We start from the raw sequence: 21,151 nt of genomic DNA, 5'->3' as shown, positions 1-21,151 counted from the left end.
AACTCCGGTGATCGGTGTAGATTTTACAATGGACACCGTATAAATAATGCCGCCAAATTTTTAAGGCATGAACAATAGCTGCTAACTCCAGGTCATGTACAGGATAATTCTTTTCATGCACCTTTAACTGTCTGGACGCGTAAGCAATCACCCTACCATCTTGCATCAACACTGCACTGAGACCAATACGCGACGCGTCACAATACACAGTATAAGATCCTGTACCTGTAGGTAATACCAATACTGGGGCTGTAGTTAAAGCTGTCTTGAGCTTTTGGAAGCTTTCCTCATATTCCTCGGTCCACCTGAACAGAGCACCCTTCTGGGTCAATTTGGTCATAGATGCAGCAATAGAAGAGAAACCCTTTACAAATCGGCGATAATACCCAGCCAAACCAAGGAAACTCCAGATTTTCGTAACTGAGGACGGTCTGGACCAACTCTGCATTGCTTCAATCTTCTTTGGATCTACCTTGATCCCCTCGCATGAAACTATATGACCCAAAAATCCCACTGAATCAAGCCAGAATTCACACTCTGAAAATTTTGCATATAACTTCTTTTCTCTCAAAATCTGAAGCACAGTCCTTAGGTGATGTTCATGATCTTCCTGACTTCGGGAGTACACCAGAATGTCGTCAATAAATACAATGACGAAGGAATCAAGATAGGGTTGAAATACACTATTCACTAAGTGCATAAATGCTGTTGGGGCGTTGGTCAGCCCAAAAGATATCACAAGGAATTCGTAATGACCGAACCAAGTCCTGAAAGCAGTCTTCGGAATATCTGGCTCCTGAATCTTCAACTGATGATAGCCTGAACGCAAGTCAATTTTTGAGAATACCCTAGCACCCTGAAGCTGATCAAATAAGTCATCAATACGTGGCAATGGATACCTGTTCTTCACTGTAACCTTGTTCAACTGGCGATAATCAATACACATCTGCATAGAACCATCCTTCTTCTTTACAAATAAGACAGGAGCACCCCAAGGCGATACACTGGGCCGAATGAAACCCTTATCAAGCAACTCCTGTAACTGTTCTTTTAATTCTTTCAACTCTGCTGGGGCCATACGATATGGTGGAATAGAAATGGGCTGAGTGCCTGGTAACAAATCAATGCCAAAGTCAACATCCCTGTCGGGCGGCATACCCGGAAGATCCGCTGGAAATACATCAGGAAAATCCATTACTACAGGAACTGACTCCACATTAGGAGTATCAATACTAACATCTCTCACATAGGCCAGATACGCATCACACCCCTTCTCAACCATCCGTTGAGCTTTAAGAAATGAAACAACCCTACTAGGAACATGATCTGAGGTACCTCTCCACTCTAGCCGCGGTAGACCTAGCATAGCCAACGTCACCATCTTGGCGTAACAATCAAGAATAGCGTGATAGGGCGACAACCAGTCCATGCCCAAAATAATATCGAAATCCACCATACTGAGCAATAATAAATCGGCTCTGGTCTCAAAACCACTGATAATAATTAAACACGACCGATACACACGATCCACAATAATAGATTCACCCACGGGTGTAGATACATAAATAGAAGAACTCAAGGAATCACGTGGTACGCCCAAATACGGGGCAAAATAAGATGACACATAAGAATAAGTGGAGCCTGGATCAAATAAGACTGATGCATCTCTATGACAGACCAGAATAATACTTGTGATAACAGAATCGGATGCAACAACATCTGTCCTAGCAGGAAGGGCATAATATCTGGCTTGACCTCCCCTCTAGGGCGACCTCTACCTGTCCGACCTCCACCTCTAGCTGGTTGTGCGGGTGGAGTGGCAACTGGTGCAGAAATCATGGCCTGAGAAGCCGGAGGACCTTGTGGAATAGGTGGGGCTTGAGAAATCTGTGGAGGTTCACCCCTCCTAAATCTGGGGCAATCTCTCATAATATGGCGAGTGTCACCACACTCAAAATAAGCTCTCGGAGGATGTGGCTGCTGGGACTGGCTCGGGCCTGATCGACTAGACTGTCCGCTGAAAGCACCCCGTACAGGAGGTACAGAAGACACTAGTGGTGCATAATATGGAACCTAAGGTCTGGGAGTAGTAGGAATACCACTGGAAGCTGGAAGTGCTAAATGAATGGGACGGCCCACATAACCTCTACCATGTCGGGATGCAACTGGGGCACGAGAATTATTATATGTGCCAGAATCTCGGGGTCTCTTAGCTTCCCTCTCTTCCCTCTCCCGAGTCCGCATACCTTCCAATCTTCTAGCAATTGACACCACCTGTTGGTATGTGATGTCCATCTCTAGCTCTCGGGCCATACTTTATCTGATACTAGGGTGAAGATCCTCAATAAACCTACGAACCCGCTCTCGAACAGTAGCAACTACGGCTGGTGCATGCCTAGCCAAATCACTGAATCGGACCGCATATTCTGACACGGTCATAGAACCCTGGCGCAGCTGCTCAAACTCTGCACGCCAGGCATCCCTAAGACTCTGAGGAACATACTCCCTCAAGAACATATCTGAAAATTGAGTCCAAGTAAGTGAATCTGCCTCAGCCGAACTATCCAACTCATATGCCCGCCACCACTGGTAGGTTGCTCCTCTAAACTGGAATGCCGTGAAAGAAACTCCACTGGAATCCACAATACCCATAGTACGAAGGATACGGTGACATTCCTCCAGAAAACCCTAAGCATCCTCTGAAGCTAGACCGCTGAAAGTGGGAGGGTGGTACTTCTTATACCTCTCGAGCCTGAGCTGCTCTCCCTCTGAAACTGCTGTCCTAATCTCAGGCCGAACTGGGACAACTGGCTGCACTGGTATAACCTCTGGGGCATGGTCAACTTGGGCACGTGGCTCTGGAGTATGGGCGGCAGGAGTCTGCGCTCCTCCCCCAGCCTGAGATGTGGCAGGAGCAAGTGGAATTAATCCTGCCTGAGCTAAAGTGCCAAACATGCTCAAAAACTGGGCAAGAGTCTCCTGAAGTGCAGGAGCAGTAACAGGCATCTCAGGTGCCTGCTCTCCAACTGGAGCTACTGGTGGCTCTAGTGCAGCAGTTCGTGCAGATGCTCTGGCTGCACCACGTAGTCTTGCTCGGCCTCTGCCCCGACCCTGGCCTCTTGCGGCTCCAACAGGGGGCGCGGGTGTCTGATCATCAGATCCAGTTGTACGTGTCCTCACCATCTGTGAGAGAATAGAAAGACAATTGTTAAGAACTTTGAAATCAACACAGGCGCACGATAAGTAATCAAAGAAGTGAATAATTCGTAACAGTTCCATAGCCTCTCGAAGATAAGTACAGACGTCTCCGTACCGATCCGCAAGACTCTACTAAACTTGCTTGTGACTCATAACACCTATGAACCTAGTGCTCTGATACCAACTTATCACGACCCCAAATTCCCTCCGTAGGATGTCGTGATGGCACCTAGTCTCTAAGACTAGGTAAGCCTATCAATGCGGAATAATAATAAATATCTGAAATAAATAAACTACAATTCAAACAATTTTAACTCCTAAAACCCGGTAGAAATAAGTCACAAGCTTCTAAGAATTTATTCTCAATGTCTCTATATGTCAAGGTCTAAATAAAATATAAGGAAGCAGCATAAAATGATAGAAGGGGACTCCGGAGTCTGCGGACACTGGCAGATATACCTCGAAGTCTCCGTGCACAAGTAACTCACTGACGTCTAGGCTGGTAAAATGTACCTGGATCTGTACAAAAGGATGTGCAGAAGCGTAGTATGAGTACACCACAGCGGTACCCAGTAAGTGCTAAGCCTAACCTCGGTAGAGTAGTGACGAGGTCAGGTGAGGCCCTACTGGAATATAATAATGGTATGGTAAAATGTTTATCAATGTAGTAAAATAAAATGACATTGGAAATGAATCAAATAGTATGTCACATTTAATGACATCAAATAATTACAAATAATATCTCGCGGAATCAAAACAGAATTTCCTTCAACTTTATGAAAATCACAACAATTAATCGAAATCAACTATGACCATAAATCAATATCAACAAGGGCACTCCCGAGGTACCACCTCGTAGTCCCAAATCATAAATACATTCACAATATCTCATTTTCTTATATCACCGCGGGAGCCTTCACAATTTATTTAAAGAAAATATTTTTTCCCGAAATAGCATCCCGCGTTTTAGCCACCCTTATCACACCGCATGACTTCTAGTAGTTCCCCTACTAGCCACGCGTATCAAGCCACCCTTATCTCACCGCATGCGTTTCAACACCCAGACCTTATACCACCGCATGCGTATCAATATCACAATATATCACAATTTGCACCTCAAGTACTCAAATAATTTAACTTGCCAAAATAATTCAATAACAATATTTTTCCACAATAAAGAGCTCACGGCTCATGCCAAAATAAATCATCAATAATAGTTTTCCACAATAAAGAGCTCACGGCTCCCTCAAAATGAGTATAAAAATATTCAGGAGTAAATAATTTAGGAAAATAATATTTCAAAATCTTTACTACGTTGCTTCAATATCAAGTTTAAAAATATCAAATACTTCATATTAATAATATTTAATTTTAAAAAAATCAACCTTCAAATAATGCACAGAATAAAAGAAACCAAGTTTCAACTAAACAGGTAAAATAATTAGTAAGAAAAGATCAAACAAATTTGAAGTATATATCTCAGATTAATGATGAAGAATATAACAAGATAAAATAATTTAATAAATGCGCAACAGTGATCTACACAATTTAAAAATATAATCTTTCATAATTTAGCCCGTGTACACACTCGTCACCTCGTGCACACAACTTTTAAAACATTTCAATAATATACCAATCCTAGGGAAAATTTCCCCCACACAAGGTTAGACAAGTCACCTACCTCGACTTGCTCCAATTTAATCAAGTATTATGATTTTTCCTCGAATTTGTAACTCCGATCGACTCGTATCTAGTCATAATTAATTCGATACAGTCAACAAAAATTATAGTAATCACTTTCATAAGAAAATATTATATTTTCATTAAAATCCGAAATTAGCTCAAAATTTGCCCGTGGGGCCCACATCTCGGAATCCGGCGAAACTTACAAAATCCGACAACCCATTCAATTACGAGTCCACTCATACCAATTTTACCAAAATCCGATAACAACTCGACCTCCAAATCTTAAATTTTCGTTTTTGGAAGATTTTGCAAAAATCTTGATTTCTTCCATTTATATCCGAAATAAATGATGAATATGACCATGGATTTATGAAATATAATCACATTTGGATATAGGACACTTACCCAAGTTGAAGTCTAGAAGAAATCCTCAAAATTGCCCAAGAACCGTGCTCCAAAACTCCAAAATGAAATGAAGGAAATGACCATTTTTGGTCCTTAAGTTTCTGCCCCAAAAACACTATTCCGGTCGCTAAAAGTCCAATCCCGTCGCTAAAAGTGTCACATCTGGTCGCTAAAGGTACACACCAGGACTATTTATACCAACAGTTTTATTTCACTAAAAAGGCTCTAACTCCATCATACGAACTCGGAATTCGGCGATTCTTGTTCTTATGAGTCACAAATAAAACTACGAACCCATTCGTTCAATCGAAACTCAATTCGGAGCTCATTTGCTTAATGTGATACCAATTTCGCTCGTTAAACAATTAACTCATATTTCGCGCTTAAAACTCAATCGCGACTTGATGAAATTAGACCAAACTTTTTAGATCACTCCTATAATTCATTATCAAAATGTCAAAAGTCTCGAAATCGAATTTCGATCTCTAGAACTAAAAATGAATTTTTGGATCATTACATGCTTATGTTGAAAACATCAAACTCTTCCTCGACAGCCTGTAATATATCAATCATAACTTCTTGTACTCAACTCCAACTGCCAAACGGTTTAAAGTTCTGCAAACTAGATACAAAGTACTACAACTTTTATGTTTTTCTCATCGCCCAACTCCTTATAGATTGCGAGATATAAGCTCCCAAAATCAGCCCTGTGCAGCAGAAATTTCTGGCGATGCACACTGCCGTAGCAAAAATCTGCAGTACCAGCTTCAGTCAATCGATCATAACATTTTGTCTAAATGATAAATGGTTTATCATTCTGGAAACAAGAATCAAAGAGCTACAACTTTTATGTTTTGATAATTTTTAGATTCCTTATAGATTTTGAGATATAAGTTTCCAAAATCAGCTCTGCGATTGCACCGGTTGCTGTCCAAAAATAGCTTTTGCAGCAGAAATATTCCAGCAGTTCCTTTTTGTCCGAAATTCATTCCGTTAACCTTCCGAAATCCACCCGAGGCCCTCGGGACCTTAACCAAATATACCAACATGTCCCAAAATACAATATGAACTTAGTTGAGGCTTCAAACCATGCCAAACAACGCCGAAATTACGAATCGCGCATCGAATCGAATTATGAGTTTTCAATTCTTCCAACTTCTATATTTTGCGCCGAAATATATCAAATCAATTCCGATTGACCTCAAATTTTGCACACAAGTCATAAATGATATAACTGAGTTATAAAAATTTTCAGAATCGGATTTTGACCCCGATATCAAAAAGTCAACCTCTCGGTCAAACTTCCCAAAAATTCAACTTTCGGCATTTCAAGCCTAATTCTACTACGGACTTCCAAATAAAATTCCGATCACGCTCCTAAGTCCAAAATTACCATACGGAGCTGTTGGAATCATCAAAATTCTATTCCGGGGTCGTTTGCACATAATTTGATATCCGGTCACTATTTGAACTTAAACTTTTAATTTTTCATCAAAATTCCATAGGGAACTCGGAATTTGATTTCGGGCATACGCCTAAGTCCCAAATCACGATACAGACCTACCAAAATTATCAAAATACTGATGCGAGTCTGTTTGCTCAAAATATTGACCAAAGTCAACTCAGTTGAGTTTTAAAGCTCTAATTCACATTTAAATTTATTTTTCACCTGAAAACTTTCCGAATTTTTTTTTACGGACTGCACACGCAAGTCTTGTAATGGTAAATAATGCTTAGATCACAAAATTAATCATTAAATTTAAAGATGACATTTTGGGTCCTCACATCAAGCAACTAAAAAATTTCATTTTTCTATGCACCATACTTCAAGGGATTTAAGCTCAAAATCTAATTTTTGTACCCGCAACATAAAACCTTACTCTAATATCACATGTCAAACTCAATGAGCAGCATAATTATATGGGCGGAGCTATCGGCAAAGGATATGTATTTGAATTTATAAAATAAATTAAATTACCTCGAGAAAGACTGATTACATTCTATGAGTGCGACAATTATTAGAGCATATTATAAATGATTCACTAACGTCATATCAAAACAAATAAATAATACAACTAATTAAAGCAAGAAGATATGCAAGATCTCATAGTTTATTTTCGATTGAAATAGATGTATGTAGTTAAATTTTAAGAGTGAACTCATGCAATGAAGAAAATTAAGTTATCTGTAGAAAATTTGATAACCCAACAATAGATGCGGCAATTTAAACAAAAACGTGATCCGTCACATAAAGGGAATAGGAGGTGTGTATGGCTACAAAACTATAAATTTCTTACAAAACCTTATGTATAGGACACAATATTTTCAAAGAATTAGAAGTTTGAAAGGTATTAGAAGTTCTTGCTAATTCGTATAAGGCAAGGGATTTATATAAGTAATATTTTGGTGGATTCTAAATTACTAAATATTAGGAGTTTTTACATCTTTTAAATAAGGAAAGATATTAAGGTCAAATTTTTCAATTAATTTGAAAGTCTTAAATATTAAAAACATTAAATAAGGAAAAATTTAATAGCGATAATTGTAGTTGATTTCAAACTCCTAATTATTAGGAGACAATAATTAAAAGACGATTTTGTCTAGCATGAAATCTATTTTTAAAGGGTAAAAAAGGCGAAGGATATTTCGCTAATTAAGGGTGTTCGTGCTTTTAGTATAGTATAGATATAGAAGATAGATAGATAGATAAATATTCTACCTATATCACTAAACTTAAGCATTAATATTTGCGAGACTTCTAAAAATGGTTGGCGTAGTGGATAGTAAAACCTGCTGAAATTATTGCTGGTTATTACTGATATTGGTAATACAATGGATGAAAGAGATATTAAGAATTAATTAATGTGAATTTCTAGAATAAATTGTGAAAAGTTCGAGAAAAGTTCAAGCTATGACTGCTTCTGAGTTCGAGTCACGTCAGAAGAGAAGTGTGAAAACACTATATATCTTCTTAATTTTGGGAAAGATTTAAAAAAAACAGATTGCTTCATAGGATGCTCATTTGAAACCTTTGTCCAATCAATACGAGGAATCTTCAAGACAACTTTTATAGAAACATAATGATGACATTTGACAAACAAAAATATGGTAGGTAATTCACCTCACTACCATAGACGGATGGATTTACATGAAGAGGTATGGTTTCACTTAAACCTATGCTTCCGTATTTAGATTGTGTATATCACCGTAATTCTTCTGATCTAATACTTAAATATATTTGGGTGAATTCATGTACAAGACACCACTTTGGTCCATTGTAATTTCTGATTATTCAAGCACATTTGTAATTTTTTGCATAGTTAATGTCACGATCCCAAATTCCCTCCGTAGGATGTCGTGATGGCACCTAGTCTCTAAGATTAGGTAAGCCTATTAATGCGGAATAAAAACAGAAATCTGAAATAAATAAATCTAAAAATTTACATAATTACAACTCCCAAAATCTGGTAGAAATAAGTCACAAGCTTCTAAGATTTATGTGGATCTGTACAAAAAGATATGCAGAAGCGTAGTATGAGTACACTACAGCGGTACCCAGTAAGTGTCAAGCCTAACCTCGGTAGAGTAGTGACGAGGTCAGGTCAGGCCCTACTGGAAAATAATAATTGCATGGTAAAATGTTTAATAATATAATAAAATAAAATGACAATGGAAATGAATCAAGTAGCATGTCACCATTTAATTACACAAAATAATGACAAATAATATCTCGTGGAATCAAAACAGAATTCCTTTCAACTTTAAGAAAATCACAACAAATAATCAAAGGCAACTACGGTCATAAATCAATATCAAGAAGGGCAGTCCCGAGGTACCGCCTCGTAGTCCCAAATCATAAATAAATTCATAATATCTCATTTTCTTATCTCACCGCAGGAGTCTTCACAATTTATTTTAAAGAAAATAATTTTTTTCCGAAATAGTATCCCCCGTTTTAGACATCCTTATCACACCGCATGACTTCTAGTAGTTTTCCCTACTAGTCACGCGTATCAAGCCACCCTTATCTCACCGCATGCGTTTCACACCAAACCTTATACCACCGCATGCGTATCAATATCACAATTTGCACCTCAAGTGCCCAAATATTTTAATTTGCCAAAATAAATCAACAACAATATTTTTCCATAATAAAGAGCTCACGACTCATGCCAAAATAATTCAACAATAATATTTTTCCACAATAAAGAGCTCACGGCTCCATCACAATGAGTACGAAAATCTCACCGAAAATATTCGGGAATAAATAACTCAACAGAATAATATTTTAAAATTTTAATACGTTACTTCAATACCAAATTTAAAATATCCAATAATTCATATTAATAATATTTAATTTAAAAAAAAATCAACCTTCAAATAATACACAGAATAAAAGAAACCAAGTTTCAATTAAACAGGTAAAACAATTAGCACGAAAAGGTCGAGCAATTTAAAGTAATAAGCATTTAAATCAATGATGAAGAATAATACAAGGTAAAATTATTTAATTGATATGCAACAACGATCTACACAATTTAAAGATATAATCTTTCACATTTAGCCTGTGTACACGACTTTTAACACATTTTAATTTATCACAACAATACCAATCCTAGGAGAAATTTTTCCCACACAAGGTTAGACAAGTCACTTACCTCGACTTGCTCCAATTTAATCAAATAGTATGCATTTTCCTCGATTTTCCGACTCTGATCGACTCGTATCTAGTCATAATTAATTCGATACAGTCAACAAAAATTATAGGAGTCAATTTCATAAGAAAATACTATATTTTTTTAATAAAATACGAAATTAGCTCAAAAATCGCCTGTGGGGCCCACATCTCGAAATCCGGCGAAACTTACAAAATCCGATAACTCATTCAATTACGAGTCCAACCATACCAGTTTCAATCAAATCCGACTCTGAATCGACACCGAAATCTCAAAAATTCATTTCTATGAGATTTCTTAATTTTTTCTAAATTTCAATCTCAAAACACTGATTAAATGGTGAAAACAATAATATATTCGCGTATATTGACCAAATCCGAGTTAGAATCATTTACCCAAATGTTGTTCCTTGAAAATCTGACAAAAATCGCTTCTGCTCAATCTCAAGTTCGTCAAAAATGGCAAATGGGACGAAATCTCCTGTTTTATACAACTGCCCAGGCAGCCTTCGATCACGGCTTCGATCTTTATGGCCCTTGATCCTAGCCTCGGTCATAACCCCCAATCCTGGGCCTCGATCACTACCTTCGATCATGGCCCTCGAGCCTTGTCCTCGAGCCTGACATCGATCATGGCCCTCGAGCCTGCCTTCGATCATGGCCCTCGAGCCTTTCCCTCGAGCCTGCCTTTGATCATGGCCCTCGAGCCTTGCCCTCGAGCCTGCCTTCGATCATGACCCTCGATTTCTGGGCAGAAGAACATTTGCAGCAGCTTTTGCAGCAGTTGTTTAAGACCCATTTTTGATTCGTTAACCATCCGAAACTCACCCGAGCCCCTCGGGGCCTCAACCAAATATACCAACAAGTCTTAAAACATCATGCAAACTTATTTAAAACATCAAATCACATCAAACAACGCTAAAATCCCAAATCACACCCCAACTCAAGCTTAAGGAAACTTAAAAATTTTCAACTTCTACATTCGATATCGAAACCTATCAAATGAAGTCCGATTGACCTCAAATTTTGCACACAAGTCATAAATGATATAACTTAGCTATAAAAAATTTCGGAACTGGATCCCGACTCCGGTATCAAAAAGTCAACTCCCCGGTCAAACTTCCAAACTTAAATTTCTATTTTAGCCATTTCAAGCCTAATTCAACTATGGATTTCCAATAAAATTTCGAACACGCTCCTAAGTCCAAAATCACCATACGGAACTGTTGGAATCATTCAAATTTTATTTCGGGGTCGTTTGCACATAATTCGATATCCGGTCACTATTTGAACTTAAACTTTTAATTTTTCATCAAAATTCCATATCTCGGGCTAGGGACCTCGGAATTTGATTCCGGGCATACGCCCAAGTCCCAAATCACGATACGGACCTACCGAAACTGTCAAAACACTGATCCGAGTCCGTTTGCTCAAAATGTTGACCAAAGTCAACTCAGTTGAGTTTTAAAGCTCTAATTCACATTTAAATTTATTTTTCACCTGAAAACTTTCCAAATTTTTTTTTTACGGACTGCACACGTAAGTCGAGTAACGATAAATAATGCTTAGATCACAAAATTAATCATTAAATTTAAAGATGACATTTTGGGTCATCACATCAAGCAACTAAAAAATTTCATTTTTCTATGCACCGTACTTCAAGGGATTTAAGCTCAAAATCTAATTTTTGTACACGCAACATAAAACCTTACTCTAATATCACATGTCAAACTCAATGAGCAGCATAATTATATGGGCGGAGCTATCGGCAAAGGATATGTATTTGAATTTATAAAATAAATTAAATTACCTCGAGAAAGACTGATTACATTCTATGAGTGCGACAATTATTAGAGCATATTATAAATGATTCACTAACGTCATATCAAAACAAATAAATAATACAACTAATTAAAGCAAGAAGATATGCAAGATCTCATAGTTTATTTTCGATTGAAATAGATGTATGTAGTTAAATTTTAAGAGTGAACTCATGCAATGAAGAAAATTAAGTTATCTGTAGAAAATTTGATAACCCAACAATAGATGCGGCAATTTAAACAAAAACGTGATCCGTCACATAAAGGGAATAGGAGGTGTGTATGGCTACAAAACTTTAAATTTCTTACAAAACCTTATGTATAGGACACAATATTTTCAAAGAATTAGAAGTTTGAAAGGTATTAGAAGTTCTTGCTAATTCGTATAAGGCAAGGGATTTATATAAGTAATATTTTGGTGGATTCTAAATTACTAAATATTAGGAGTTTTTACATCTTTTAAATAAGGAAAGATATTAAGGTCAAATTTTTCAATTAATTTGAAAGTCTTAAATATTAAAAACATTAAATAAGGAAAAATTTAATAGCGATAATTGTAGTTGATTTCAAACTCCTAATTATTAGGAGACAATAATTAAAAGACGATTTTGTCTAGCATGAAATCTATTTTTAAAGGGTAAAAAAGACGAACAATATTTCGCTAATTAAGGGTGTTCGTGCTTTTAGTATAGTATAGATATAGAAGATAGATAGATAGATAAATATTCTACCTATATCACTAAACTTAAGCATTAATATTTGCGAGACTTCTAAAAATGGTTGGCGTAGTGGATAGTAAAACCTGCTGAAATTATTGCCGGTTATTGCTGATATTGGTAATACAATGGATGAAAGAGATATTAAGAATTAATTAATGTGAATTTCTAGAATAAATTGTGAAAAGTTTGAGAAAAGTTCAAGCTATGACTGTTTCTGAGTTCGAGTCACAAGGAAAGAGAAGTGTGAAAACACTATCGATTTTCTTAATTTTGGGAAAGATTTAAAAAAAACAGATTGCTTCATAGGATGCTCATTTGAAACCTTTGTCCAATCAATACGAGGAATCTTCAAGACAACTTTTATAGAAACATAATGATGACATTTGACAAACAAAAATATGGTAGGTAATTCACCTCACTGCCATAGACGGATGGATTTACATGAAGAGGTATGGTTTCACTTAAACCTATGCTTCCGTATTTAGATTGTGTATATCACCGTAATTCTTCTGATCTAATACTTAAATATATTTGGGTGAATTCATGTACAAGACACCACTTTGGTCCATTGTAATTTCTGATTATTCAAGCACATTTGTAATTTTTTGCATAGTTAATGTCACGATCCCAAATTCCCTCCGTAGAATGTCGTGATGGCACCTAGTCTCTAAAATTAGGTAAGCCTATTAATGCGGAATAAAAACAGAAATCTGAAATAAATAAATCTAAAAATTTATATAATTACAACTCCCAAAATCTGGTAGAAATAAGTCACAAGCTTCTAAGAATTTATCCTCAATGTCTCTATATATCACAGTCTAAAGAAATAAGGAAGCAACATAACAAGAATAGAAGGGGACTCCGGAGTCTGCGAACGCGGGCAGATATACCTCGAAGTCTCCGTGCGCAGGTAACTCACTGATGTCTAGGCTGATAAGATGTACGTGGATCTGTACAAAAAGATATGTAAAAGCGTAGTATGAGTACACCACAGCGGTACCCAATAAGTGTCAAGCCTAACCTCGGTAGAGTAGTGACGAGGTCAGGTCAGGCCCTACTGAAAAATAATAATTGCATGGTAAAATGTTTAACAATATAATAAAATAAAATGACAATGGAAATGAATCAAGTAGCATGTCACCATTTAATTACACAAAATAATGACAAATAATATCTCGTGGAATCAAAACAGAATTCCTTTCAACTTTAAGAAAATCACAACAAATAATCAAAGGCAACTACGGTCATAAATCAATATCAAGAAGGGCAGTCCTGAGGTACCGCCTCGTAGTCCCAAATCATAAATAAATTCATAATATCTCATTTTCTTATCTCACCGCGGGAGTCTTCACAATTTATTTTAAAGAAAATAATTTTTTTCCGAAATAGTATCCCGCGTTTTAGACATCCTTATCACACCGCATGACTTCTAGTAGTTTTCCCTACTAGTCACGCGTATCAAGCCACCCTTATCTCACCGCATGCGTTTCACACCCAAACCTTATACCACCGTATCCGTATCAATATCACAATTTGCACATCAAGTGCCCAAATATTTTAATTTGCCAAAATAAATCAACAACAATATTTTTCCATAATAAAGAGCTCACGACTCATGCCAAAATAATTCAACAATAATATTTTTTCACAATAAAGAGCTCACGGCTCCATCACAATGAGTACGAAAATCTCACCGAAAATATTCGGGAATAAATAACTCAATAGAATAATATTTCAAAATTTTAATACGTTGCTTCAATACCAAATTTAAAATATCCAATAATTCATATTAATAATATTTAATTTAAAGAAAATCAACCTTCAAATAATGCACAGAATAAAAGAAACCAAGTTTCAATTAAACAGGTAAAACAATTAGCACGAAAAGGTTAAGCAATTTAAAGTAATAAGCATTTAAGTCAATGATGAAGAATAATACAAGGTAAAATTATTTAATTGATATGCAACAACGATCTACACAATTTAAAGATATAATCTTTCACATTTAGCCTGTGTACACGACTTTTAACACATTTTAATTTATCACAACAATACCAATCCTAGGAGAAATTTTTCCCACACAAGATTAGACAAGTCACTTACCTCGACTTGCTCCAATTTAATCAAATAGTATGCATTTTCCTCGATTTTTCGACTCTGATCGACTCGTATCTAGTCATAATTAATTCGATACAGTCAACAAAAATTATAGGAGTCAATTTCATAAGAAAATACTACATTTTTTAATAAAATCCGAAATTAGCTCAAAAATCGCCTGTGTAGCCCGCATCTCGGAATCCGGCGAAACTTACAAAATCCGACAACTCATTCAATTACGAGTCCAACCATACCAGTTTCAATTAAATCCGACTCTGAATCGACACCGAAATCTCAAAAATTTATTTCTATGAGATTTCTTAATTTTTTCTAAATTTCAATCTCAAAACACTGATTAAATGGTGAAAACAATAATATATTCGCGTATATTGACCAAATCCGAGTTAGAATCATTTACCCAAATGTTGTTCCTTGAAAATCTGACAAAAATCGCTTCTGCTCAATCTCAAGTTCGTCAAAAATGGCAAATGGGACGAAATTTCCTGTTTTATACAACTGCCCAGGCAGCCTTCGATCACGGCTTCAATCTTTATGGCCCTTGATCCTGGCCTCGGTCATAACCCCCAATCCTGGGCCTCGATCACTACCTTCGATCATGGCCCTCGAGCCTGACATCGATCATGGCCCTCGAGCCTGCCTTCGATCATGGCCCTCAGCCTTTCCCTCGAGCCTGCCTTTGATCATGGCCCTCGAGCCTTGCCCTCGAGCCTGCCTTCGATCATGACCCTCGATTTCTGGGCAGAAGAACATTTGCAGCAGCTTTTGCAGCAGTTGTTTAAGACCCATTTTTGATTCGTTAACCATCCGAAACTCACCCGAGCCCCTCGGGGCCTCAACCAAATATACCAACAAGTCTTAAAACATCATGCAAACTTATTTGAAATCTCAAATCACATCAAACAACGCTAAAATCCCAAATCACACCCCAACTCAAGCTTAAGGAAACTTAAAAATTTTCAACTTCTACATTCAATGTCGAAACCTATCAAATGAAGTCTGATTGACCTCAAATTTTGCACACAAGTCATAAATGATATAACTTAGCTATAAAAAATTTCAGAACTGGATCCCGACTCCGGTATCAAAAAGTCAACTCCCCGGTCAAACTTCCAAACTTAAATTTCTATTTTAGCCATTTCAAGCCTAATTCAACTATGGATTTCCAATAAAATTTCGAACACGCTCCTAAGTCCAAAATCACCATACGGAGCTGTTGGAATCATTCAAATTCTATTTCGGGGTCGTTTGCACATAATTCGATATCCGGTCACTATTTGAACTTAAACTTTTAATTTTTCATCAAAATTCCATATCTCGGGCTAGGGACCTCGGAATTTGATTCCGGGCATACGCCCAAGTCCCAAATCACGATACGGACCTACCGAAACTGTCAAAACACTGATCCGAGTCCGTTTGCTCAAAATGTTGACCAAAGTCAACTCAATTGAGTTTTAAAACTCTATTTCACATTTTAATCCATTTTCACATAAAAACTTTCCGAAAAATTTTACGGACTGCACACGCAAGTCGAGGAATGATAAAATAGTGTTTTTCGAGGTCTTAGAACACAAAATAAATTATTAAATTTAAAAATGACATTTTGGGCCATCACAATTAACGAGAAAGAGGAAGTATTCTAGTGCAAGTAAATGTCATTACGAAAAAGTGCATGCAGTTTTAAATGCTAAACACCAATTTGGTTAAAGATCTTGAAAATAATTTTTATCCAATTAACATGAAGATGATGAAATTTGGCAATCAATATTTGAAGGTGGTTAATGGTTTACCTCACTGATCGTAGAGGATGGGGCTTAAGCATCTAAACATTTTTTCCCAATAAATAATCAAAAAGTTATCCTTACATAAAAACCAAACACCAATATCTCTTATCTGAACACTCAAACCAAACAAGCATAAATCTAGTAAAATAATAAGCATTATGTCATTTGGAAATTAATTTGTAAAAGATCGATAGATGAAAGTCAACAACAACAAACACGGTGAAATTCTATAAGTGGGGTTTGGGGAAGATAGTGTGTACGCACTGTTTCGGGTAGACCCTCGGCTCAAGAACAAAATCGATCGATGAAAGTATGTTGAGTTAATCTTATTCATCTTCTTTTTCCTTTTTAACATTTACCGGAGAATCTTTCAAATTGATCAGCTGGGAGGCCTTCACATAGATCCCCATACTCTCAATATCATCAGAATTCTTACTACCATTAAAACCACCCAAAAAACGATGATTTCCTATCTGAAAGTTGAAATCAATATTATGGCCTTTTCATTTGTCACACATTAGTACTTTTGTTCTTCTATATATATCGAAATGGGAGTAGTCTGACGCTTAGTTTCTCTTTCAATTTAATTTTGGAAGTTCAATGAATTTCAGTTTTCATTATCTTAAATTCTTCTTTTGATTAATTAATATCATTATATGCACCCCAAGACTGCAGGAGGAAGCATCTAGAGAATATTAAAAGCTTATTTTAAAGATTTTCAATCCTTTTGCTCCAAAAATAGGAATATCTTAGGAGTGAATGAGCTAAGATTGGGAATCTAGGAATATATAGATGCTATTGGAACATTTTTCTTTCACTGGTTTACACAAATTTAGCCATTTTAGAAATTCGAAAATGGAATAGAACATTACGTCAGGATTTAAAAAAAACATATATATATATATATATATAGTAGGTTAGTCAAACTGCGAAGGATCTAAAACAGCTCAAACTAAATATGGGAGAGCTCTCTCATAGAATTTGATATCTAAAACAAAGGGCTTAATTGTGCATTGCCAGCTATTAATCCACAATCTATAAAACAACTGCAAATACTCTGTCGTTTATGTGCAAGTTCTGTGTTAGTTTTAACTTTTAACAGTGTTTTTGGGTGGTTTCTGTTACTTGACAAATAATGCTTAGAGGACAAAGTTAAACCTTCTTTAGAGATAACTTTGGCCAAAAACTGTTAAAATGCTATAAAAACCAGTTTGACTAAATTAAACGATCTTGAAGACAGTTCTTCTCGAAACATGAAGATGAAATTTTGGCAATCAAAATTGATACCTCACTATCATAGTGGACGGGGCTTTACCATCTTAACTTATTTTAATAAAAAACTTAGAAGTTAATCTTTACATAATAACTATGCACCAATCAGTAGATCGATTGTGCAAAAGTAAAACCAAATAAGTAGAGTAAAATAAGACAGTAGAACGTGTTCCAAGTCTGCCCCACAATCCTCACTTCCATCATATATATTGGGCACTTCTAACTTTCAAACATCCCCATAAGATCTCCCTTGAGATTTTGTCCTAGACTTTCTCTAGGTCAATGAACACCAGAACTATATCAGTTGGAAATTAATAACAAGAAGATGAGTTTATATCATGAGTTAATCTTCTTCCTTTTCAACCTTCACTCGTGGATACTCAAGTTGATCATGGAGGATATGATGGGCTTCACATAGATCCCAATACTCTCAACGCCAGAGCCATTCTCGCTGCCATGAAAACCACCAAAAAGACGACGGTTTTCCATCTGAAAGTTGAAGTCCCTGGCATCAGTTGAAGGCCGGGTACACCCAAATGGTCCATAAGAACCCTTATTGGTGCTAAATTTTATAGATTTCAAAACTCTAGGTTCGTACTGGCTCAGTTTTCCGTGATAACCGCTTATCGAAGTAAGAAACTCTGATGGATAATCAAAGACAACTGCATAGAAGTTTTGACTCTGATAAAAAACACCATGTTTGTTTGACAGAACTATGTTTCCACTCTCATAGAATAGGAACTGAAGTGACTCAACTGCGTCTTTGCTGTAGGAAACAAAAATCCCAGCAACTTGGTCTCGTCCCTTTTCATCCCAAAATGATCCAGCTTGTCCGCCCACTGGGCCAACTTTGATCATATCCATATTCTCTCTTCTTTCTGAGTAGTCGTAATTGAAAGATCAAGTCAAACAGATAAAGAAGTTAATTCAAACTTCTAAAAGTTTTTGAGTCGTATTAATTAGACTCGGACACCAATCGGAAAGGTTTAAAAGTGCAGGAGGGAGCTTAAAGAGAAGTTTAAAGCTAATTTAATTTATTTTTTAGTTTATGTTCTGTACGCACTGCTTCAAAGTTAAAAAACTTTTATACGATATATCAGGTTAGATTAAGTTGACCTACAATAACAGACAACATTTCATATCAAACATGATATAAGTTGCTATAGCTAGTCAGATTACACTGACCGTGTAAAAACTTAGTTCCCAAATAGTCTTACATTTCAAAATGGTAGTTACACTAGGGTACTAATTGAATCATAGGCATCTAGAATTCCAGGGATATAGAGCTAAAGTTTCCATTCACATTGCTCCATATGATAGTTCTTAATTAGGACTAAATGCAACTAAGAATTAGAATGAGATATGAATTTAGGATTTGGATATTCTGACTGTCACACTGTTTTAAACGTAGACACGTACTAGCTATTACATGGTCCAAATAGGGAAAACATTTTGTTGATTTGATCAATTTTGAGCTTCGGTTCAAAATATTCGTCTTGTCAGGTCGGGTTATCCATTTCAATTTACATCAAAGGCGCACTTAAAGCGCGCTTAAGCCATGAAACGAGACTCAAAATATGTTGAGCGTTTCGCCTCGCTTAACGGACGCTTCAGTGTTGTCATCAACGCTCTAAGGCATACTTTTCCTTGCTAACGAGCGTAATTCGGAAGACGCGGCACTAAACAGTTGTTATTTCACTTTATCGTAAATTTTCTTCAATTTCTTTGTCCATATAATTGGTATTCATGCTTATAGATATTAGTCTTGGACTACACATACATATTTGTAGCTTTTCTCCATTTATGCCTTTCTTTATTAAAGTCCACGCTTTATTTGCGCTTTGCGCTTAAAGCCCCAACAAACCTTAGAGCTTTTTTTGTGCTTTTAGCCTCTGATAACACTTATTTACAAGAACTAGAAACACTTTCCTACAAGTCAATCCAACTCGGATGTCATACATATATTCAGTAGAAAAATTAAACTTCAAATGAACACCATCAACAACAAACATAAAGCCACAAAAAGCTTATTTTGACCATGAAAGACCGCTCTAGCAATCATTTAAACAAAAATAACAAAAAAAGGCTAACACAAATATAATCATTTCAGAGATACAAGAGAACAATCTTCAGATTAACACAATAAATCATTAATAAAAGATCGCAAGAAGAAAAAATCAAATTTGAATTGAATAAAGGAAAATAAAAAGGATACTATAAGTCTATAATTTACCTGCAGAAAGTTTAGATTTTCAGAGAAACCCAAATACCAAAATTTTCAAATAAACAAAAAGAGAAAGAAATAGCAGCAGAAAATAAACAAGAGAGAGACTTACAGTTACAGTGAAGGACTGAAGATGAAGTGGTTATCGGTGAGCAGCAGGGGAGGGTTTTCTCTTTTACGGGAGAGATGAATTTGGGAAAGGTAAGAATCTTTGTCACTCCATTTAAATTTAAGACAAAAAGGGAGCAAAACAAGGTCAGCAAGAATCAATTAAAAAGAAAATACTCTCTCAAATTATCAATCTCGTTTCTAAAAATAGTTCTTTCAAATTATTTGTCATTTTAGATGTTCAAAACTAAATTAATTAACTTTTTCCTATTTTTTCCTTGATATTAATTATTCTCGAATACTACAAATACTTTAATTATAAGTAAATATTAAATAAAAAGAGATTATATCTTAAGACATAATTAAGGTAAAACATTCAAAAACCTCTCATATTTAATATTTTCTTAAGGAGTGTATAAAAGAGAAACACACAAATAATATGCTAACTCGTACTCAAATATATCTTGTAGCAATATTCTAATATCTTATCATGATTTTGGTATATGAATTGTGCATTTGATTTAGTTGCTCGGCATGACAGATAATATGCTAACTTGTACTCAAAAATATCTTGTAACAATATTCTAATGTCTTATCATGATTTTGACATATGAATTGTGCATTTGCTTTAGTTGCTGATAATATGCTAACTCGTACTCAAATATATCTTGTAGCAATATTATATTCTTCATGTCTTTAAAGAATAAATTCTATTTGCTCAAATACATAATATAATTTCATCTTATATCTTACTGGAAATCAAACTGAACAATACAAAAAATAAAAAAAGACTCCATATTATTAGGTTTGACTATCATACGAACAATTTAATCGGATAGGTATTGTTTAAACCCAACTACATGTGTTTGTGGAAGAAAATAAAATGATTGTCATAAACATTAAGGCAAAAAATTAATATTTATTATTATTATCTTAACCAACATGAAAGTGTCGTTATGCAATATAATTCTCAAAAGGTGTAAAAAATTCTATTAACATTTCATGTAATGTGCATTCAGATAAATTATTATAATAGTGTTTGTAATATCTATTTTTATCTGCATATAATTTTAATTTTTTGAATTATTAGAGCGAATTATAGATAACTAATTAAAACCTATTCATTGATAATATTTAGTGATGGT

The 21,151-nt window shown here is 35.7% G+C and overlaps 1 protein-coding gene across 3 annotated transcripts; it reads right to left on the bottom strand.

Annotated features, from left to right (window-relative positions):
• Nucleotides 1-17,712: 17,712 nt before the first annotated feature.
• On the bottom strand, nucleotides 17,713-20,168 carry LOC107785937 (inactive protein RESTRICTED TEV MOVEMENT 1). Of its 3 annotated transcripts, none has more exons than XM_016607366.2 (3): nucleotides 20,011-20,149; nucleotides 19,890-19,907; nucleotides 17,713-18,575 (listed from the first exon to the last, which is right to left on the bottom strand). In XM_016607366.2, the coding sequence occupies exon 3, from the start codon at nucleotides 18,536-18,538 to the stop codon at nucleotides 18,041-18,043; it is 498 nt and encodes a 165-aa protein (XP_016462852.1). In that variant the 5' UTR covers nucleotides 18,539-18,575; nucleotides 19,890-19,907; nucleotides 20,011-20,149; the 3' UTR covers nucleotides 17,713-18,040. The 3 variants fall into 3 exon arrangements, with proteins under 3 accessions (XP_016462852.1, XP_016462848.1, XP_016462847.1); XM_016607362.2 differs by having other exon boundaries at nucleotides 17,713-18,552; nucleotides 20,011-20,148; XM_016607361.2 differs by lacking the exon at nucleotides 19,890-19,907 and having other exon boundaries at nucleotides 17,713-18,552; nucleotides 20,011-20,168.
• Nucleotides 20,169-21,151: the final 983 nt, after the last annotated feature.

Source organism: Nicotiana tabacum, chromosome 14 (genome assembly GCF_000715075.1).
Source record: "Nicotiana tabacum cultivar K326 chromosome 14, ASM71507v2, whole genome shotgun sequence".
NCBI classification, from domain to species: Eukaryota; Viridiplantae; Streptophyta; class Magnoliopsida; order Solanales; family Solanaceae; genus Nicotiana; species Nicotiana tabacum.
The sequence above is the reverse complement of the archived record's forward strand: the minus strand, read 5'-3'. Positions and strand labels throughout refer to the sequence as shown.

What these genes read in the sequence shown, in the direction of transcription:
- LOC107785937 (XM_016607361.2), bottom strand. Translation starts at nt 18,538, where the DNA reads ATGGATATGATCAAAGTTGGCCCAGTGGGCGGACAAGCTGGATCATTT.